General features: G+C 38.2%; 1 protein-coding gene across 6 annotated transcripts; it reads right to left on the reverse strand.

The window, feature by feature from the left end:
- Window positions 1-5,321: 5,321 nt before the first annotated feature.
- LOC149143912 (protein TOPLESS-RELATED PROTEIN 2-like) lies at window positions 5,322-18,251 on the reverse strand. Of its 6 annotated transcripts, none has more exons than XR_016264808.1 (10): window positions 18,177-18,251; window positions 9,848-9,918; window positions 9,600-9,663; window positions 9,141-9,400; window positions 8,706-8,838; window positions 8,535-8,621; window positions 8,246-8,426; window positions 7,527-7,727; window positions 7,118-7,423; window positions 5,322-6,986 (listed from the first exon to the last, which is right to left on the reverse strand). XR_016264808.1 is itself a non-coding variant. In XM_089449542.1 (10 exons), the coding sequence occupies exons 8-10, from the start codon at window positions 7,577-7,579 to the stop codon at window positions 6,884-6,886; spliced, it is 348 nt and encodes a 115-aa protein (XP_089305668.1). In that variant the 5' UTR covers window positions 7,580-7,727; window positions 8,246-8,426; window positions 8,535-8,621; window positions 8,706-8,838; window positions 9,141-9,375; window positions 9,600-9,663; window positions 9,848-9,918; window positions 18,177-18,251; the 3' UTR covers window positions 5,323-6,883. The 6 variants fall into 6 exon arrangements, 5 of the variants coding, with proteins under 5 accessions (XP_089305668.1, XP_089305669.1, XP_089305666.1 ...); XM_089449542.1 differs by having other exon boundaries at window positions 5,323-6,986; window positions 7,118-7,309; window positions 9,141-9,375; XM_089449543.1 differs by having other exon boundaries at window positions 5,323-6,986; window positions 7,118-7,309; window positions 8,246-8,409.
- Window positions 18,252-18,463: the final 212 nt, after the last annotated feature.

Consider the following 18,463-nt stretch of genomic DNA (forward strand, 5'->3'; position numbering starts at 1 on the left):
TGGAATAGATAATTTGATGGATGTTCCAATGGACACGCCTTTGGTTCTGCAGTCACCTTCCGTAGTCCACTACATTACCAACCAATAACATCTCCGCATGATTCCTATGACTCGTGGTCCATCCATTTTTTTTTTGAAAATCTATGTAGAGCTTCCCAAATTTTCTTGGAACTTTGGAATAGATAATTTGATGGATGTTCCAATGGACACACCTTTGGTTTTGCAGTCACCTTCCATAGTCCACTACATTACCAACCATGAGTGACATATCATTGAGCCTAACCTCACTACTGTTAAGTAGAGTCCTTTGGCCATAAATGCAGTAAATATATGTGCTATGGACATGCTTATATGTACTATTGACATGCCCTTTGGACAATAACTTTTCCTCTACTGATGCTCCTAGTCCAAGTGGAACTGAGGCCAGATGGGGTAACTGGTGTTGTAATTGATTCTTTTAAATCACCATCCCAATTGTTAATTACACCTAACTTCCTATTTAACTCACCTTACCCCAATTCAACTAATGCCATCCTTTGGTGGTGTAATTGATTCTTTTAAGTCACTCTCTTAGTGGTCAATTACACCTTATTGCATATACAACTCTCCTTAGAATTCAACTAATGCCATCCTTTGGTGGTGTAATTGGTTCTTTTAAATCACTCTCTTAGTTTTCAATTACACCTTACTACATATTTAACTTACCTTACTCCAATTCAACTAATGCTATCCTTGAGAGTGACTTTTATGTATCCTCTATCTCATCATTCTTAGCATTCCTTTACCTACTGGACCTAGTCATTTCTGAAACAACATGATTGTGTTGTTTTGTAAGTGGCAGTGATAGTGGGCCACTAGATATAAGGAAGAAAAAAAAAATCCACACTTATAAAGCATGTAATTCATGTAAGATAGTTCATAATGAAACAAATTAATATAATAAGTTCACAAATAGATTGACAATTGCTAGCATCATAGTCTTCACTTGCATATAGATCTCAGACAACTACTTCATTAGGTTCATCTGTTGATTAAATGGATTAGGTTCATCTATTGACTAATTTGATTAATCTTAGTGAGACACCTTTTGGTCTTCTTCACTTGCATAAAGATCTCAAACAACCACTCCATTAGGTTCATCTGTTGACTAATTGGATTAGGTTCATCTATTGACTAATTGGATTAATCTTAGTGAGACACCTTTGAGCTAGGTTGTGATCCAGGTGTTGACACTTTGATTGTAGGTAGGTACGAGATCTTTCAATGTGTGGGGTTCTCCTTTAGTGATCGCTGAGAATGTGGAGATTGTTGATCTAGTGGCTAGTGCAATTCCTTATTGTCGACTTGTGGATTTAGCTAGGCTTCAACAACTTGTACTCGCAATGGCTTTATCAATCATTTAGCTAAGTAAGTGCAAGAACTAGTAGTTCACCTTTTTATGTTTTATCTTCTCAGCAATAACAATTCCACTTTTGTGTTTTATCTTCTCACCAATAACAATTCCACTTTTGTTGTATCCTCTTCAATTTATTAGTTCGATTGCTTGTCAATTTGCTTGGATTTGCCAACCTTTTCGTGTCAATAGACAACTAGTAACTTGTCCTTTTGCATTTTGATTGATGTGTGACTTACTTATTCTAGATGGATTTGACTTCTTTCTCCAATTATTCTGGGCTTTAATAGCCATTACCTTACTATCAATATCTTTCAATGCCCATACTTCAAACAAGTTTACCTCTCATTGGAGAGACATTTAGAGTACACCTAGGTATTCCAGTATGACATACTTTCACGTTCAAAAACTTTTGTGATTTTTCGTCAAGATCGCTGAAATTCATGGAAAGTAATTAACAATTTAACACTAGGCTCATAATGTTCAATATTTCATTTAAACATAATGTAAAAAACAAACATTTTGTAAAAATGATTCATTAGACAATGGAAAAAATTGTCAACATAACACGAAAGCAAATATGGATGATTTTATATTTTTATTATGCATTACCTAACACAAAAGCAAACATGGATGAGATTTTATCTTTTTATTATGTGTTCTGTCCATTATATACACTCACCTTAATTTGCAATCCCTTCCTTGCATTGAAACAATTATTTTAAAGCAAATATGGATGATTTTATATTTTTACTAGGCACTGCCTAACACAAAAGCAAACATGGATGATATTTTATCTTTTTATTATGTGTTGTTCTATCCGTTATATACACTCACTTAAGTTTGCAATCCCTTCCTTGCATTGAAGGAGTTATCTTTAAATCAAGTTTTCCAATTTCTATAAGCATCTATCATGTCTATCTTCACAAACAAAACTTTTGCTTGATAAAAATTACTCATAAAAATAACTAATAACCCATAACAATAGCACAATTCAGCTCTCAACATTCTAAAAACTTAGATAGATGTTTTGTTTCTATGAAAAAAGAAGCCCCTCCATTTGTGGGTTGGGTTATGAATAATCTCCAAGGAAATGAAATCAATATCAATGTAAGTTGTTGAAGCATTAATTCATAATCATGCAATTTAGCTTTGCTTTTCCATATATTTAAATATATTTCATGAAGAAATTTTGTTAAACCTATCAATAAGTAATCAACATTATCAATTTGTCGATTACCTATCTAAACCTCTAAGAACATCCACTATGTGTCTAGACTTCTAATACCTCTAATAGCATCCACTAGACTCAAGACTAACATTATTTCGACATAGACTCAAGACAATAACATTATTTCAACATTATTTCCACTAGACTCACCTCTGAGGACACCCACTATGTGTCTAGACTTCTAATACCTCTAATAGCATCCACTAGACTCAGGACTAACATTTTTTTCGACACATTATTTCAACATTATTTCCACTAGACTCACGATTAACATTATTTCGACATAGACTCAAGACAATAACATTATTTCCAAATTGGCATTATTTCTGCCCCATTCACACTCCAAGAAACAAAGTTGTGTGCTATAGAGCACACTCCAAGAAACAAGGTTGTGTGCTATAGAGCACACTCCAAGAAACAAAGTTGTGTGCTAGGCATAACAAGAAACAAGGCTGTGTGCTATAGAGCACACTCCAAGAAACAAAGTTGTGTGCTAGGCGTAACAAGTGGAGGCATAACAAGTGGAGAAGATGAAACAATGGGTAGTAAATCAGGCACATTCTAGCAATGACCCACATTTTGTTTGAAAGTTTGCCAATTTACAATAAGCTATATGCTCTCCATGTTATCAAAGCAACTAGAATTCATGCATTCAGAGATGGTTACAGATTCATGTATTCAGAGATAGTTACAGATTCATGCATTCAGAGATCAAAGCAACTAGAATTCATGCATTCAGAGATAGTTACAGATTTCATGCATTCAGAGATAGTTGAAAGCACTATAAGCATGCAAGTCTTGTAAATTGCAACTACCAATGGTATAAACGAAGCCTAAGCAACTAGAATTCATGCATTCAGAGATAGTTACACATTTCATGCATTCAATTCATGCATTCAGAGATAGTTACACATTTCATGCATTCAGAGAATCCTAAGCAACTAGAATTCATGCATTCAGAGATAGTTACAGATACAGATTTCATGCATTCAGAGATAGTTACAGATTTCATGCATTCAGAGAATCCTAGGCAACTAGAATTCATGCATTCAGAGATAGTTACAGATTTCATGCATTCAGAAAATCCTAAGCAACTAGAATTCATGCATTCAGAGATAGCTACAGATTTCATGCATTCAGAGATAGTTGAAAGCGCTATAAGCATGCAAGTCTTGTAAATTGCAACTACCAATGGTATAAACTTTCATGCATTCAGAGATAGTTACAGATTTCATGCATATAGTTATAAACTTTCATGCATTCAGAGATAGTTACAGATTTCATGCATAGTCACAGATTTCATGCATTCAAAGATAGTTGAAAGTGCTATAAGCATGCAAGTCTTGTAAATTGCAACTACCAATGGTATAAACAAAGCCTTTAAGGCAGAAATAAAAAATATGAGCAGTATTCCATCAATTGCTTTTGGTAAATATCTATATCAATAGGTTTTTATTGCAAGTGTTGGTTTTTTTTTTTTTTTTTTATTAGAATTCCATCAAAAGCAAAACACAAAGGCTGCGGCAATGGAAATATATGAGCAATAAATATCTGTATCAATATGTTTTTTTTACAAAAGTCCATAAAAACAAAACACAAAGGTTGCGGCAATGGAAAAATATGAGCAATAAATATCTGTATCAATATGTTTTTTAACAGAAGTCCATAAAAACAAAACACAAAGGCCGCAGCAATGGAAAAATATGAACAGTAGATATATGTATCAATGTTTAAACAATAGCCATCAACTGCAAGATTCTTGTTTTTTTTTACAAAAGTCCATAAAAACAAAACACAAAGGCTGCGGCAATGGAAAAATATGAGCAATAAATATCTGTATCACTATCAATATGTTTTTTAACAGAAGTCCATAAAAACAAAACACAAAGGCCGCGGCAATGGAAAAATATGAACAGTAGATATATGTATCAATGTTTAAACAATAGCCATCAACTGCAAGATTCTTGCTTTCTTGCTTTCCATAGATATCTGTATCAATGTTTAAACAATAGTCATCAACCTTTCCATGGATATCTGTATCACTGTTTAGATATCTGTATCACTGTTTAAACAATAGGCATTTTTTCTCAATTGAATTACTGAATCTGAGTTCCAATAGTATTCAACCCAAACATGCTGACTGAGTTACTAAATATGATATTCCCGAGTCTGACAAAGTTTCGGCATAAACCAGATTTGTCTGAATGCACATGAACATATGAAAATATTCGTGGTACAAAGAAAGGTTAGATATATATATCAATATTTAAACAATAGCCATCAACTGAAAGATTCTTGCTTTCCATAGATATCCATATCAATGTTTAAACAATAGTTATCAACCTTTCCATAGATATCTGTATCACTGTTTAAACATTAGGCATTTTTTCTCAATTGAATTACTTGAATGAGAAAAATTGAATTACTTGAATCTGAGCTCCAATAGTATTCAACCCAAAAATGCTGTCTGAGTTAATAAATATAATATTCCCGAGTCTGACGAAGTTTCGGCATAAACCAGATTTGTCTGAATGCACATGAACATATGAAAATATTCGTGGTAGAAAGAAAGGTTAGATATATGTATCAATATTTAAACAATAGCCATCAACTGAAAGATTCTTGCTTTCCATAGATATCCGTATCAATGTTTAAACAATAGTTATCAACCTTTGCATAGATATCTATATCACTGTTCAAACAATGGGCATTTTTTCTCAATTGAATTACTTGAATCTGAGCTCCAATAGTATTCAACCCAAAAATGCTGACCGAGTTAATAAATATAATATTCCCGACTCTGAAAAAGTTTCGGCATAAACCAGATTTGTCTGAATGCACATGAACATATGAAAATACTCGTGGTACAAAGAAAGGTTAGGTTTCAAATATAGACACTGAGAAACCCTCGAAAAGAATATTCATGAATTGCACTCAAATGACACACTTTCAATTTTTACACGACTTAGAAAAATATAGTGACCAGGATTGCACAGTTGCCTAATCTCATCTATAGTACTGAACAATATCTGGTGAAAATTACATTCCTCATGGAATGCCTCGAAAACAAGTGAAGCATTTCACTCACAATACTCTACCATTATTCATGGTATTCTTGTAAATAAAGAGTCGGTAGACACTTGTTCTTATGTTCCCATTGAACTACCTTAACGATGGTTCCGAACCTTGGTGACTTGATGTTGGATTTGATCCGACAGTTCCATTATCTGGGGGAGGTCCAACACCCCATTTCTCAATTGAATTACTTGAATCTGAGCTCCAATAGTATTCAACCCAAAAATGCTGACTGGGTTAATAAATACAATATTCCCGAGTCTGACAAACTTTCGGCATCAGAATTTGTCTGAATGCCCATGAACATATGAAAATACTCGTGGTACAAAGAAAATGGAAACTGAGGAACCCTAGGAAAGAATATTCATGAATTACGCTCCAATGGCAGACTTTCAATTTTTATACGACTTAGAAAAATATAGTGACCAGGATTGCACAGTTGCTTGATCTCATCTATAGTACTAAACAATATCTGGTGAAAATTACAATCCTGGTAGAATGCCTCCAAAACTTCCATTATCTGGGGGAGGTCCAACACCCCATTTCTCAATTGAATTACTTGAATCTGAGCTCCAATAGCATTCAACCCAAAAATGCTGACTGGGTTAATAAATATAATATTCCCCAGTCTCACAAAGTTTCGTCACCAAAATTTGTCTGAATGCCCATGAACATATGAAAATACTCGTGGTACAAAGAAATGGAAACTGAGGAACCCTCGGAAAGAATATTCATGAATTACGCTCCAATGGCAGACTTTCAATTTTTATACGACTTAGAAAAATATAGTGACCAGGATTGCACAGTTGCTTGATCTCATCTATGGTGCTGAACAATATCTGGTGAAAATTACAATCCTGGTAGAATGCCTCGAAAACTGGAACACAAGCGAAGCATTTCACTTACAATACGCTACCATTATTCATGGTATTCTTGTAAATAAAGAGTCGGTAGACACTTGTTCTTATGTTCCCATTGAACTACCTTGACGATGGTTCCGAACCTTGGTGACTTGATGTTGGATTTGATCCGAGAGTTCCATTATCTGTGGGAGATCCAACACCCCATTTCCCTTCTTACTCCGAAGGCTCAATAACATGAACTCCATCTGTCATTCCAAGAGATGTTGGATTTGATCCGAGAGTTCCGTTATCTGTGGGAGATCCAACACCCCATTTCCCTTCTTACTCCGAAGGCTCAATAACATGAACTCCATCTGTCATTCCAAGAGCAAATTGATTCGGTTCGGATGGATGTGATGCAACGACCAGGGGATAGGGATTACTGCTGCATAAATAACCCAAACAATAAATTAAATTGTAATATGAACAATAAATTAAATGACAGTATGCGCTTGTCAAAAGCCAAATCTTAAAAATAGATGTATCAACCATGACAGAATGAAAGAGCTCATTTACCTGTTCATTCCCGTTGGTAAATATGCACCTAAATATGCAGAAGGTGCAGTGCGACAGTGAGACATCGAGCTTTGTGCATCAAACACTCCAATTGCACCATCACAGAAGCTCGCATAAATTAGGGCGCTGTTACATGAGTGTATAGCACTTGGCACTTGAAAAAGGAGTAGATAGGGAATCATGAGGAGACTACTGCGATGCAACCATGTAACAAGGTCATCCAATCAGATACATAAGGTAGGTGACATTATATGACTGTCTATGTTTGAATTCAAGACTGCTTACAAGTACTTCATGAGGAGACTACTGCAATGCAACCATGTAACAAAGTCATCCAATCAGATACAGAAGGTAGGTGACATTATATGACTGTCTATGTTTGAATTCAAGACTGCTTACAAGTACTTACATACCGCAAGCGTTCCAACTTGGAAGCATTATATACAGTGAGCTGGTTCTCATGCACAACAAACAAGTGAATTTAATTATTATGAAACTGTACTTTGTATCCTCGATTTGTATCCTCGACTGGTGGTGATGATCTTCCTGGCTGTACTGGTAGAATTTTTAACTTCCACTTGTCTCACCCATCTATGCCCCAAGGACGTAACTGCCAAAAGACGTGGTTGTGAGTACATGAACATTTCTACTCGGTAAATTTATGTATTTTTTAAAGTGAACATCATGGAATCACTAATTAGCATGCCATGAAATCAGTGATCTAGATAAATTGGGAGCCTTTGAATTCTTAGCCTATAGTGAGGAACGTTAGGCAAGAGCCTTCTAGAGTGATCCTAAACTGAACACCATTTCTCCCATAATTTGAAAGTTGAAGGTGAGATTAGAGAATAAACCCTTAATTAGCTTGCCATGAAACCAGTGATTTAGATAAATTGGGAGCCTTTGAATTCTTAGGCTATAATGAGGAGCATTAGGCAAGAACCTTCTACAGTGATGATCCTGAACTGAACACCACTACCCACAATTACCCACATAATTTGAAAGAGGAAGGTGAAGACCAGAATAAACCCCTAACCAGACCAATGTAACAATAAATTATATATATATATATATATATAATCGGAATCATTAAAATGAAACTAGTCTTTAGGTAAAAGGCTCTGTTACCTTAAATGCCATCATATTGAATAAGGAGACCTTGCCACCAGTTCACCAGAAGCAGACATCATATAAAAATCATTCTTAGACAAAGCTATACAAGCAGCGGCTTCTTCTAAATTTGTGTCAACAATGTCATTATTCATAATAATCCCACTAACTGGCTGCCACATCTGTGGTGGAATCATTACTACATAAAAAAACAGCTGCAAATTATGTATCCAAAAGTATAACAAACAAATAAATAAAACAAGCTAAAATAAAAAAGAAGCAAATAACAACTACTAAAGAACCCCACCTTTCCAGGATTCGGTCACTCCGCGAGAGCATTGGATGGTAGTACTAAAACAGCAACACCGGAATTGGTGTATATCACTCTTACTACCTGCAAAAAATAGTGCATCACTAGTTTGGATCGATCAATATCGACAGAATTTAGTGTTTCTGTAATAGAAGGATGATTGCATACCTCACTCGCATGCAACCTGAGAGTACTACACTGACCCGAATCATTGATTCAGTCAATTTCCAGTTCTTGCTTGTCTGTAACCTCATCGAGAAGCCTTGGTTTAACCTTTGGGGTCAGATTGCTATCTATACTACTGTGCACACATGTCTCGAGTGTCAGATATTGTTTTAAAGGGGGAAAAAACAAAATCCTATGCTATAGGGAAACTTCAAAGCAACAATATCTGGACTCTGGAGTGTAAGTTTAGAAAATGATAAGACAAACTAAATTGAATCTAGCTGGACAAATATGCTAGATTCTAAAGAATAATACTTGAAAGCAACAATATCTGGACTTTGGAGTGAAAGTTTAGAAAATGATAAGACAAACTAAATTGAATGTGGCTGGACAAATATGCTAGATTCTAAAGAAATAATTCTAGGGGAAAGCACTTACAAAATTGGTCATTGACAATGCAGGTGTAAGTCTCCCTGAACGTTCTATACCGTTGGGAAGGATATTGGTGTTATCCATGTCCCAGAATTTATTTGAAATTCGTCACCAGCTGCCAAGAACCTATTCCTAGTTGCATCAAATTGCACAACACTTAAGGAACGCTTCCTAAAACCACAATATGTCTGCTTGATTTTTCCCTCACTTTCATTCCACTCAACCAGGTATGAATCACCATCTTTACATGCTCCACAAGAGAAGCGCTTAATAAAACACAGATGATTATATACTTCAGAAAAGGCATAGTCTTGAAAGAGCAAACATAGAAAATTGGAGAAAGTAACATTCATGTGGAAAGGGCACAGTCTTGACAGAGCAAATATAGAAAATTGGAGCAAGTAACACTCAAATCCACATGAAGACACTTTACAAACTAAACATCATTCCAAGTTGACATTTTACCTTCTTCCATCAGCGCTATAAGTCATTGTAGTGCACCATAAGTCATTGTAGTGCACCAGAGGCCCTGCAAGATCATACAACCAGGCTTTGATCTTTCCATCAATCGATATAGAAAATTGGAGAAAGTAACATTCATGTGGAAAGGGCATAGTCTTGACAGATCAAATATAGAAAATTGGATAAAGTAACACTCAAATCCACATGAAGACACTTTACAAACTAAACATCATTCCAAGTTGACATTTTACCTTCTTCCATCAGCGCTATAAGTCATTGTAGTGCACAAGAGGCTACAAGTCATTGTAGTGCACCAGAGGCCCTGCAAGATCATACAACCAGGCTTTGATCTTTCCATCAATCGATATAGAAAAAATACAATGCATACTAACAAAGAATCATAATCCGTCTATCTTTAGTGCAATAAAGTATTTTTCACATGGCCAAAAATTCATAGGAAGCCAAACATAAAAAAAAATAGAATATGCAAACTCGAAAACAACAAGAATTTAATATTACTCAACCACAATGCACATAAATTGTTCAGGGCTCAAGGAACGAAGTACCTGAATATTTTCTTACTAGTGAGGACAAAATGAATATACAGGGCCTTCACGACCTTCAAATGTGTATTGTTTTCGACCAATTACTGTATCCCACATCTACAAGCACAAACAATTTTCTTTTTCTTTTTCTTTTTTTAAATTTTCATATACAAGTAAACGACAACTATTATCCACATCTACAAGCACAAACAATTTTATTTTTCCTTTTTTTTTCTTCTTTTTTTTTAATTTTCATATACAAGTAAACGACAACTACAATTTTATTTTATCCTTTTTTTTTTAATGTTCATGTAAAAGTAAATGACAACTATTAGAATGAGTATGGACACATGATAAAGCAGATTACCTTGATGATCCTATCATCCCCACATGCAATTATGTGGGGATTTGGGAGGTAGGGATGATGGGCCTTCAATGCTACATGATCAAACTTAATTGCTTTCTTAGGGCATCTAAGCACTCATAACAAGACACAAGAAATAAATTGACCTTGTTAATTTTCTTCGATCATATATTCCTTAGGGTATCTAAGCACTCATAACAAGACACAAGAAATAAATTGACCAGTTTGGACGATCATGGCCAACTTGAAGGATGATGGCCTTCATCCAAGATGTTTTCCATGTTCGCACTCAACGAAATATCTTCAAGCATCTTTAACTTTGATAAGGGGATGGACCCTATATCAACATGTATTTGCTAATCTTACCTTTAGCTCTTTTCTCTTTCCTTTTTATCTTGCTAGTCTATATTAGAAAATTCTTTTGATTTTACATGAATAAAGGGCTGCGTCCCACCAACAATCTATTAAAATTGACAACTAGGGCCAAATTCCACTTTGGATAACTCATTTGGAGATAATGATTCCAAATTTCCTTTGATGTTACATGAATAAAGGGTTGCGTCCCACCAACAATCTATTAAAATTGACAACTAGGAGATAATGATTGCATTGAATTCCTCTAGGCATCTGAGCACTCATAACAAGACACAAGAAATAAATTGACCAGTTTGGACGATCATGGTCACTGTGAAAGATGATGGCCTTCATACAGGATGTTTTCCATGTATCACACTAAACGAAAGATAGATGATGGCCTTCATCCAAGATGTTTTCCATGTATCACACTCAACGAAATATTTACAAGCATCTTTAACTTTGATAAGGGATGACTTTATATCAACATGTATTTGCTAATCTTACTTTTAGCTCTTTTCTCTTTCCTTTCTATCGTGCTAGTTTATATTACAAATTTTCCTTTGATTTTACATGAATAAAGGGCCGCGTCCCACCAACAAACTGTTAAAAATGGCAACTAGCGCCAAATTCTACTTTGCACAACTCATTTGGAGATAATGATTGTATTGAATTCCTCTTTTTGAGAGGACAAAAATTGACCTAAAGATCATCAAATTTGGACAAGGGAAAATGTATTTTCAAATTGTAAGCCCACATGTGCATATTTGATCAGGTCAGCTATAAATACAAGTGACCTCAACCTCATTTGAACATTATCATGAGATGTTCTTCTATTCTCTTTCTTGTTTTTGGTTCGGAAAGATTTGAGGCAGATCTACAGAGGAATGGGTTCGCACAAAAGTGAAATTGCAGGGTCCGGAGCTGGCATCACTATTTTAGGGTTTTGGGCCTCAGTCGCAGGCATGTCACAAAGAGATCTCAGTTGCAGTCACTCGCTGGCCGACTCATCTGTGTGACTGAAGCATTTTAGTCGCTTGCACAACATGTCCTCCATGCGACCGAAAGTTAGTGTTTGGTTTTTCAGTTATCTGAAGTTTTCGCTCATTGACTGCAGTGTTCGGCAATTGATCGCAGAGAATGAAAATTCATTATAGGCTTCTGAATTCGGGTTTTGAGTATGAGCATGGTTAGGTTCATCTCATGGATATTGTTTAGTTGATTTTTGTTGGATAAGCTTAGGGCTTTGCACCCAAAGTTGTGGGTGTGAATCCATGAAGAGATTTGATGACTTGGCACTTGGACATGATAGAGCACCCTTAAAGGGGCAATGGGTTGCTTCAAGCACACGAAGAGCCTTTGTCACTGTGGAAAAAGAATGTTTATATGTTTTGGGTGGCTGAATTGTTTTAAAGATCAAGTCGGCCTTCGTTAAAGAGTCCCTTCTTGAAGGGATAAATGTCACCCTAAGAGAAAGATATAAATATGTGAGAGGAGAGACCTCATTCCACACATCCAAGGAGCAAAACATCAAAGAATATACCTCTAAAATAGCTGCAGATTAGGAGTTCAAGTGAAGTGGAGAAGGAGCATTTTTGTGTCTTCTTGAGACTGTTTTCAGGATGATATTAATAGGCAACAGGCCGAGGACTAAGAGGGTAATTTTGGGCAAATTTTGTGCACGTTTGAGGAGGTTTTTCTCTATATTTCATGCTGCAAGTTCTTTGGATTGATTGCACGTGAACGACAAATCTTTTGGGGAGGGCAAAGAGACCTAGTAGGATGCCTAACCTAGGCCACAATGACAACAGGGGACAACGTAGTTAGAAGAGCCCTGAAGTGAGGGAAAACACAAGTTTTGTATCGGAATTTAGGGTTGACGTCTGCCCTCACTAGAGCTCAAAAATTGCACTGAAACAGAGGTCAAGGGGAGCAGGGGGAGGTTGCAGAACAAGGTATGTTTGTCCTTGTGTTTTGATGTTGTTTTTTAGTGGATGGTTGTCCTAGTTTGGACAAAGTTGGAGGGGCATCTAAAGGACAGTGTGGAGGGTAGAAGAAGGTGTCCTTGCAGCCCTAGATCAATTTGACAAGGGATTTGGCTACTATAAGAAAGACAAACTTTGAGAAGCCTAAGGGTTTGTTTCTCGGAGAAATAAGGGTAGCCAAGTAGGCTTATGAATCATCCCTAAGTTAATCTTCGGAAAAGGACTATAGACAATCATAGTGGGCAACCCTCCATGCCCTAAGATTGTCTACATTGGAGCAACACAAGAAGGCAATAGTGGGAAGAAGTCCCAATGAGCTGAGGAGCAACAATGGGTAATCTCGGAGTTATTCACAAACAAATTTGTGAACAACTCACAAGAAGACCCTATGTGTTGATTCATTGATGGACTAATGATCAACTAGAGGGCAATTGGTGGACGTGTTCAGAGACCTAAACAAGCGGGATTCATTGATAGAGGCAGATTGGTGTTGTAGTTTGGGAGCCAAAGGACCGACATATGTGTTCATGACACATGGACTGAAAGGGTTGTGGAGCACTAGATCATGTTGGAATTTCTAAGTGTAACTGTTAGAAATCCTTCATGTACTTTCTGATTTATTTCTTCCTACTTGTTTCGTTAATTAACAAGTTATTTACCATGTAAATACTGAAAATAAATACAAGTACAATCTCAACACATACAGATCATCAACTGAAGGAAAAACAAGCACACATGTGACACTGTTATTTTTGGACTAATGTCCCCAGAAAAACCTAATGCGGGAAAACCAGTGCAGCGATCTGAGGGTTTTATTATTAAGCAGTTTCAAAATACAATCTGGGTGCCAAACATGGCTCACCCAACAGAGAATGCCCTCGGCAGTAGTACCTCTCAGTGGGAGACAAATATCAGCCCTAATCTGCTCCACGAAATCTCCCAGCATCAGCCTCTCTGGCCTAACGTCAGCGTCTGTGGCCTCTACGTCTCCCACGCTGGCCCTCCTCAGGCTTTGCACAGCTCCTGGCTGCCTCTGCATGGCCTCTGGTTGCTTCGGCGTGGCCTCTAGCTGGCTCTGCATACCCCCTCTCCCGGCTTTTATGCTGATGCTACCAATACTATCTCTGCCTCTTTGCTATTGCATTCACTACCCCTCAACTGCAACTCTTTCGATTTCCTCAGCAAACCCTACCCCAAAAAATCAAATTCTTGATCAACTCGGTGTGTCCTCCAACTGACCCTCAAGTCTCTTCTTATACTTTTCTCGTTGGCAATTCAACGACCGACATTAAGTCCCTAATTAACGACTAAGATTAGATCTGGCTTGATCCATGACTTTTGGACCATTCTAACTCAGTTTTATATTAATTCCCATTAATATTTTGTTTTCCCTAAGTCTAAACTTAGGGATTCCATTAAAAATATTAATTATTTTAATATCTCCCAAATTGATTAGATTCTGCCCAAACCATTTCTGGGTCATGGAGATCTCATTTGCTTTAGCCTCGCCACCAATTTTCAAGGCTAGAGCACATCTGATGCTACCCCAAATCAACACTCCCTCTTAGCGAGGACTGTGCTCTAGTAATACTCCTCACTAAGCATCACCCTGATCATCTGGCATCGGTCCCTGCGCTGATGCTAGCCCTGCTGCCCAACATTCTCTACACTGCTGCATCATGTACTGCTACCCAGGGCCCTGCTACTGCACTGCTGCATCTGTACGACAACTCCCTCTGCATCTGTGCTGCTGCCCATGGCCCTACCACTACCACTATTGCATCTACCCTTCAACCCCTCTCATCATGCTGCATCATGCTGCCCATAACACTGCCACTGTTAACTGCTGCATTGCAACTTAGTTACTGAGAAGTAAGTAACTGACCTCCCAATGCTAACATCTCCGTCAGGCTAGAAATACTCTGATGTTGAAGCTCCCTCTGTCACTGACAAGTGCTCCCTCTCTGACCTCTATGCCACTGCAACAACTCTGTGCATCTCGCACTGTTGCCTCATGTTGTCTTGGGACACCTGCATTGTAGCTCCCTCTATTGCTCCATCTGCATCGGTCTCTACCAACATCCACCAGTCCTACTACTCCTCTTTGGGGCTCCCCTAGCAAGGTATTATCCAAGAGGTTGTGTACCTCGAGGGTCCTGCCCCTCATCGCCTGTAGTTCGTCTGACTATAGCTCGATGTCTCCCCACTTCCTTTCAAGTGGCGCATGAGCACTCATGGCACAGTCATCATCTGTCTCCACTTCTTTCTCTGCTACCCAGTTCCCCACAGTGCTTCCTGCCTTGGGTAGCCTTTTGATCTCTTCTTGATGAAGAGCCGCCCACAGTTCCACCCAATTTGAAAGGGTCGACTTGCCCAATATGCTCTGGACAAATACCTCCCAATCCTTTAAGACTACATTCAATTCGGTCCTCACCATCATCTCCTCATCTGGCGTGGCCCCTATGGAAGTCAGTTGATCCCGGATCTCCTTCAATTGACCGAGGAAGGTGTCAATCTATTCTCCCTTCTTCATCTGGTATGACCGCAACTGATTTTCTAGTAGCATCTTCCTCTGCATGGAATACAATTTCATCAGGGCCTCCCACATCGCATTTGTCGTGTCCTTTTCGGCAATATGTGGTACTACATGTTCCTTGACCCCGTCGAGGATTGATGCTCTTGGCCCTCGCCATTGCTTCCTCGTACTTTTCATTCTTAGCCGGGTCAACTGGGATCACTATCGTGTTCAAGGTGAAGTGCTTGAGACAATTCCTGTCTAGAACGGACAAGATCCTGGCCTTTCAAACTACGAAGTTTGAGGCTATGTCTAGTCTGTCCTCATCTCTTACCCCATTCGCTGCCATTTCGCTGCTCCTCTTTTAACTCCTCTGAGTCTCTCTACTTCCCTCCTGGAAGTTCTCGATGTCACTCCCTTTGAGCCTCGATTTCCCTCTTGGAAACCCCTTTGTCAATGTCGAGATGCCCCTACTTTGATCATTAGTGCAGTTGCACCACTGATCCGGATTTCTTGGCTAGAAATCCTCGACAGCGACTCCCTCCTCCTTGGTCTTGCCCTGTTAGGTACTGTTCTGACCACAGTACCCACTAGCTTCACTCCGCAACTTACCCACATCGTCTTATCCCCTAGCAAACTGAAGGTTAGAGCCTTTAAGCTCTGCGCAATCTCGGCACCATCAAAATCTACACCTCTTGGCCACGGGCGTCAATCCTTACTGAGAAAGATGACCGGGCACTACGTAGGTCAGGTCAGCTCCTTTCTGCCATTGCGTTGATCCTTTTCCCGGCTCAAGCTGATGACACAAGCACTGCGTCACCCCTGCCTCGCTGCTTTTCTGCTAGGAACAACTTCTGTCACTCGAGACATCTGTTTCTGTTGCTGCTGCTTTGCTCGGCTGATGCCCTCAGTTATCCTGTGATCTGCAACCATGCTCCGATACCATGTTGGAATTTCTAAGTCTAACTGTTAAAAATCCTTCCACAACTTTCTGATTTATTTCTTACTACTTGTTCCATTAATTAACAAGTTATTTACCATGTAAATACTAAAAATAAATACAAGTACAGTCTCAACACATACAGATCATCAACTGAAGGAAAAGCAAGCACACAAGTGACACCGTTATTTTTGGACTAATGTCCTCGGAAAAACCTAATGCAGGAAAACCGGTGCAGCTATTTGAGGGTTTTATTATTAGGCAGTTTCAGAATACAATCTGGGTGCTAGAGATGGCTCACCCAACAGAGAATGCCCTCGACAGTAGCACCTCTCAGTCGGAGACAGATATCAGCCCCAATTTGCCCCACGAAATCTCCCAACGTCAGTTTCTAGGGTCTACGTTAGCCTTTCTGGCCCAGCGTCAGCCCAACATCAGCGTATTTGGCCCAGCGTCAACCTCTCGGGGCTCTACGTCAGCCCCTGGCGCCTTTATGTCTCCCACGTAGCCCTCCTCAGGCTCTACGCAGCTCCTTGCTGCCTCTGGGTGGATTCTAGCTACTTCTGCGTGGCCTCTAGCTGGCTCTGCGTCAACCCTCTCTTGGCTTCTGTGCTGATCGCTAATGTTCTCCCGGCTTCTGCACTGATGCTCCCGGTACTATCTCTGCCTCTCTGCTGCTGCATTCACTGCCCCTCAGCTGCAACTCTAATCACTCCTTTGATTTCCTTAGCAAGCGATGCCCCAGAAAATCGAATTCTTGATCAACTCGGTGTGTCCTCCAACTGACCCTCAAGCCTCTTCTTATGCTTTTCTCGTTGACAATTCAACGACTAAGATTAAATCTGACTTGATACATGACTTTTGGACCATTTTAACTCAGTTTTATATTAATTCACATTAATATTTTATTTTCCATAAGTTTAGACTTAGGGGCTCCATTAAAAATATTAATTATTTTAATATCTCCCAAACTTGTTAGATACTACCCAAACCATTTCTGGGTCTTGGAGATCTCATGTGCTTTAGCCTCTCCACCAATTTTCAAGGCTAGATCACATATGATGCTACCCCAAATCAACACATCAACAAGTAGGTCAAGTGTTGTCTTGTTCAGGGTAGATTGGTTGAAGCATTGACACTGAACCCTAGTTTGTATTTCTAGTATTAGTGATTGTATGAGGGCCATGATCCCTGGTACCAGAGCTCTAAACAATGTACTACAGTTTGTTAATATAACGAATTTTTGTTAATATAACGAAGTTGGGTTGTTGAAAAATGATAAGTTGTCTATTTATGTACATGTTGATTTTTTGTTGTATTTATTCCATTGTGCAAAGTAGTTTGTTGTGGCATTGAGTTGGTTGTGTCATAGATTCTTAGACCCTAACCTACATTCTCTAGTGACGTGGGAAAACAACATCCTCATCTCTAGTGCACATTGTGTAGGGGTGTGCGTGTGATGTGGAGCAAAAAAGCACATAAGTCTAAACATTCCATTTGATGTATATGTCAAACCACTAACTGAGTGGTACTACCCAAGAACCATGCTAGAAGGAAAAAACTTCATGTAAACAAATAATAATAACACTATTTTGTTGGAAACCAACATGATTCACCCATCCTTTGGGTGGCATTTACATTGCCTATCTTCTCAACTCGACCCTCCGAGACACTACAATTGTAGTCACTCAATTCACAAAGTAATATTCTATATGAGATCATGAATAAAGCACGAGTTTAAATAACAAATATACAAAGCAATGTATTAAACATACACATACCTAGCCTACTACCTGAGAACCATGCTAGAAGGAAAAAACTTAAAGTAAACAAATAATAATAATAACACTATTTTGTTGGAAACCAACATGACTCACCCATCCTTTGGGTGGCATCTACATTGCCTATTTTCTCAACTCGACCCTTCAAAAAATTACAATTGTAGTCACTCACTGCGCAAAGTAATATTATATATGAGATCATGAATAAAGCACGAGTTCAAATAACAAATATACCAAGCAATGTATTAAACATACACATACCTACCATATACAAAGTGATGTATTAAACATACACATACCTACCCTCCCTTCCCTTGGCTAATATTTTAGCAACAAATAGAATAAATCACTTACAATTTGTAGAATGTCTAATGCATCTTCAC

This window comes from Pinus tabuliformis, chromosome X (genome assembly GCF_031772625.1).
Source record: "Pinus tabuliformis cultivar Carrire ecotype Pingquan chromosome X, CPIR1, whole genome shotgun sequence".
In the NCBI taxonomy this organism is placed as follows: Eukaryota; Viridiplantae; Streptophyta; class Pinopsida; order Pinales; family Pinaceae; genus Pinus; species Pinus tabuliformis.

Excerpts from the sequence above, each read along its gene's own strand:
- LOC149143912 (XM_089449542.1), bottom strand. The coding sequence starts at position 7,579 with ATGAGAACCAGCTCACTGTATATAATGCTTCCAAGTTGGAACGCTTGC. Across the intron at positions 7,310-7,526 it reads AGTTGGAACGCTTGCGGTAT|TAGTCTCCTCATGATTCCCT; the intron begins GTAAGTACTTGT and ends GTTGCATCGCAG. Across the intron at positions 6,987-7,117 it reads TTACCAACGGGAATGAACAG|CAGTAATCCCTATCCCCTGG; the intron begins GTAAATGAGCTC and ends TTATTTATGCAG.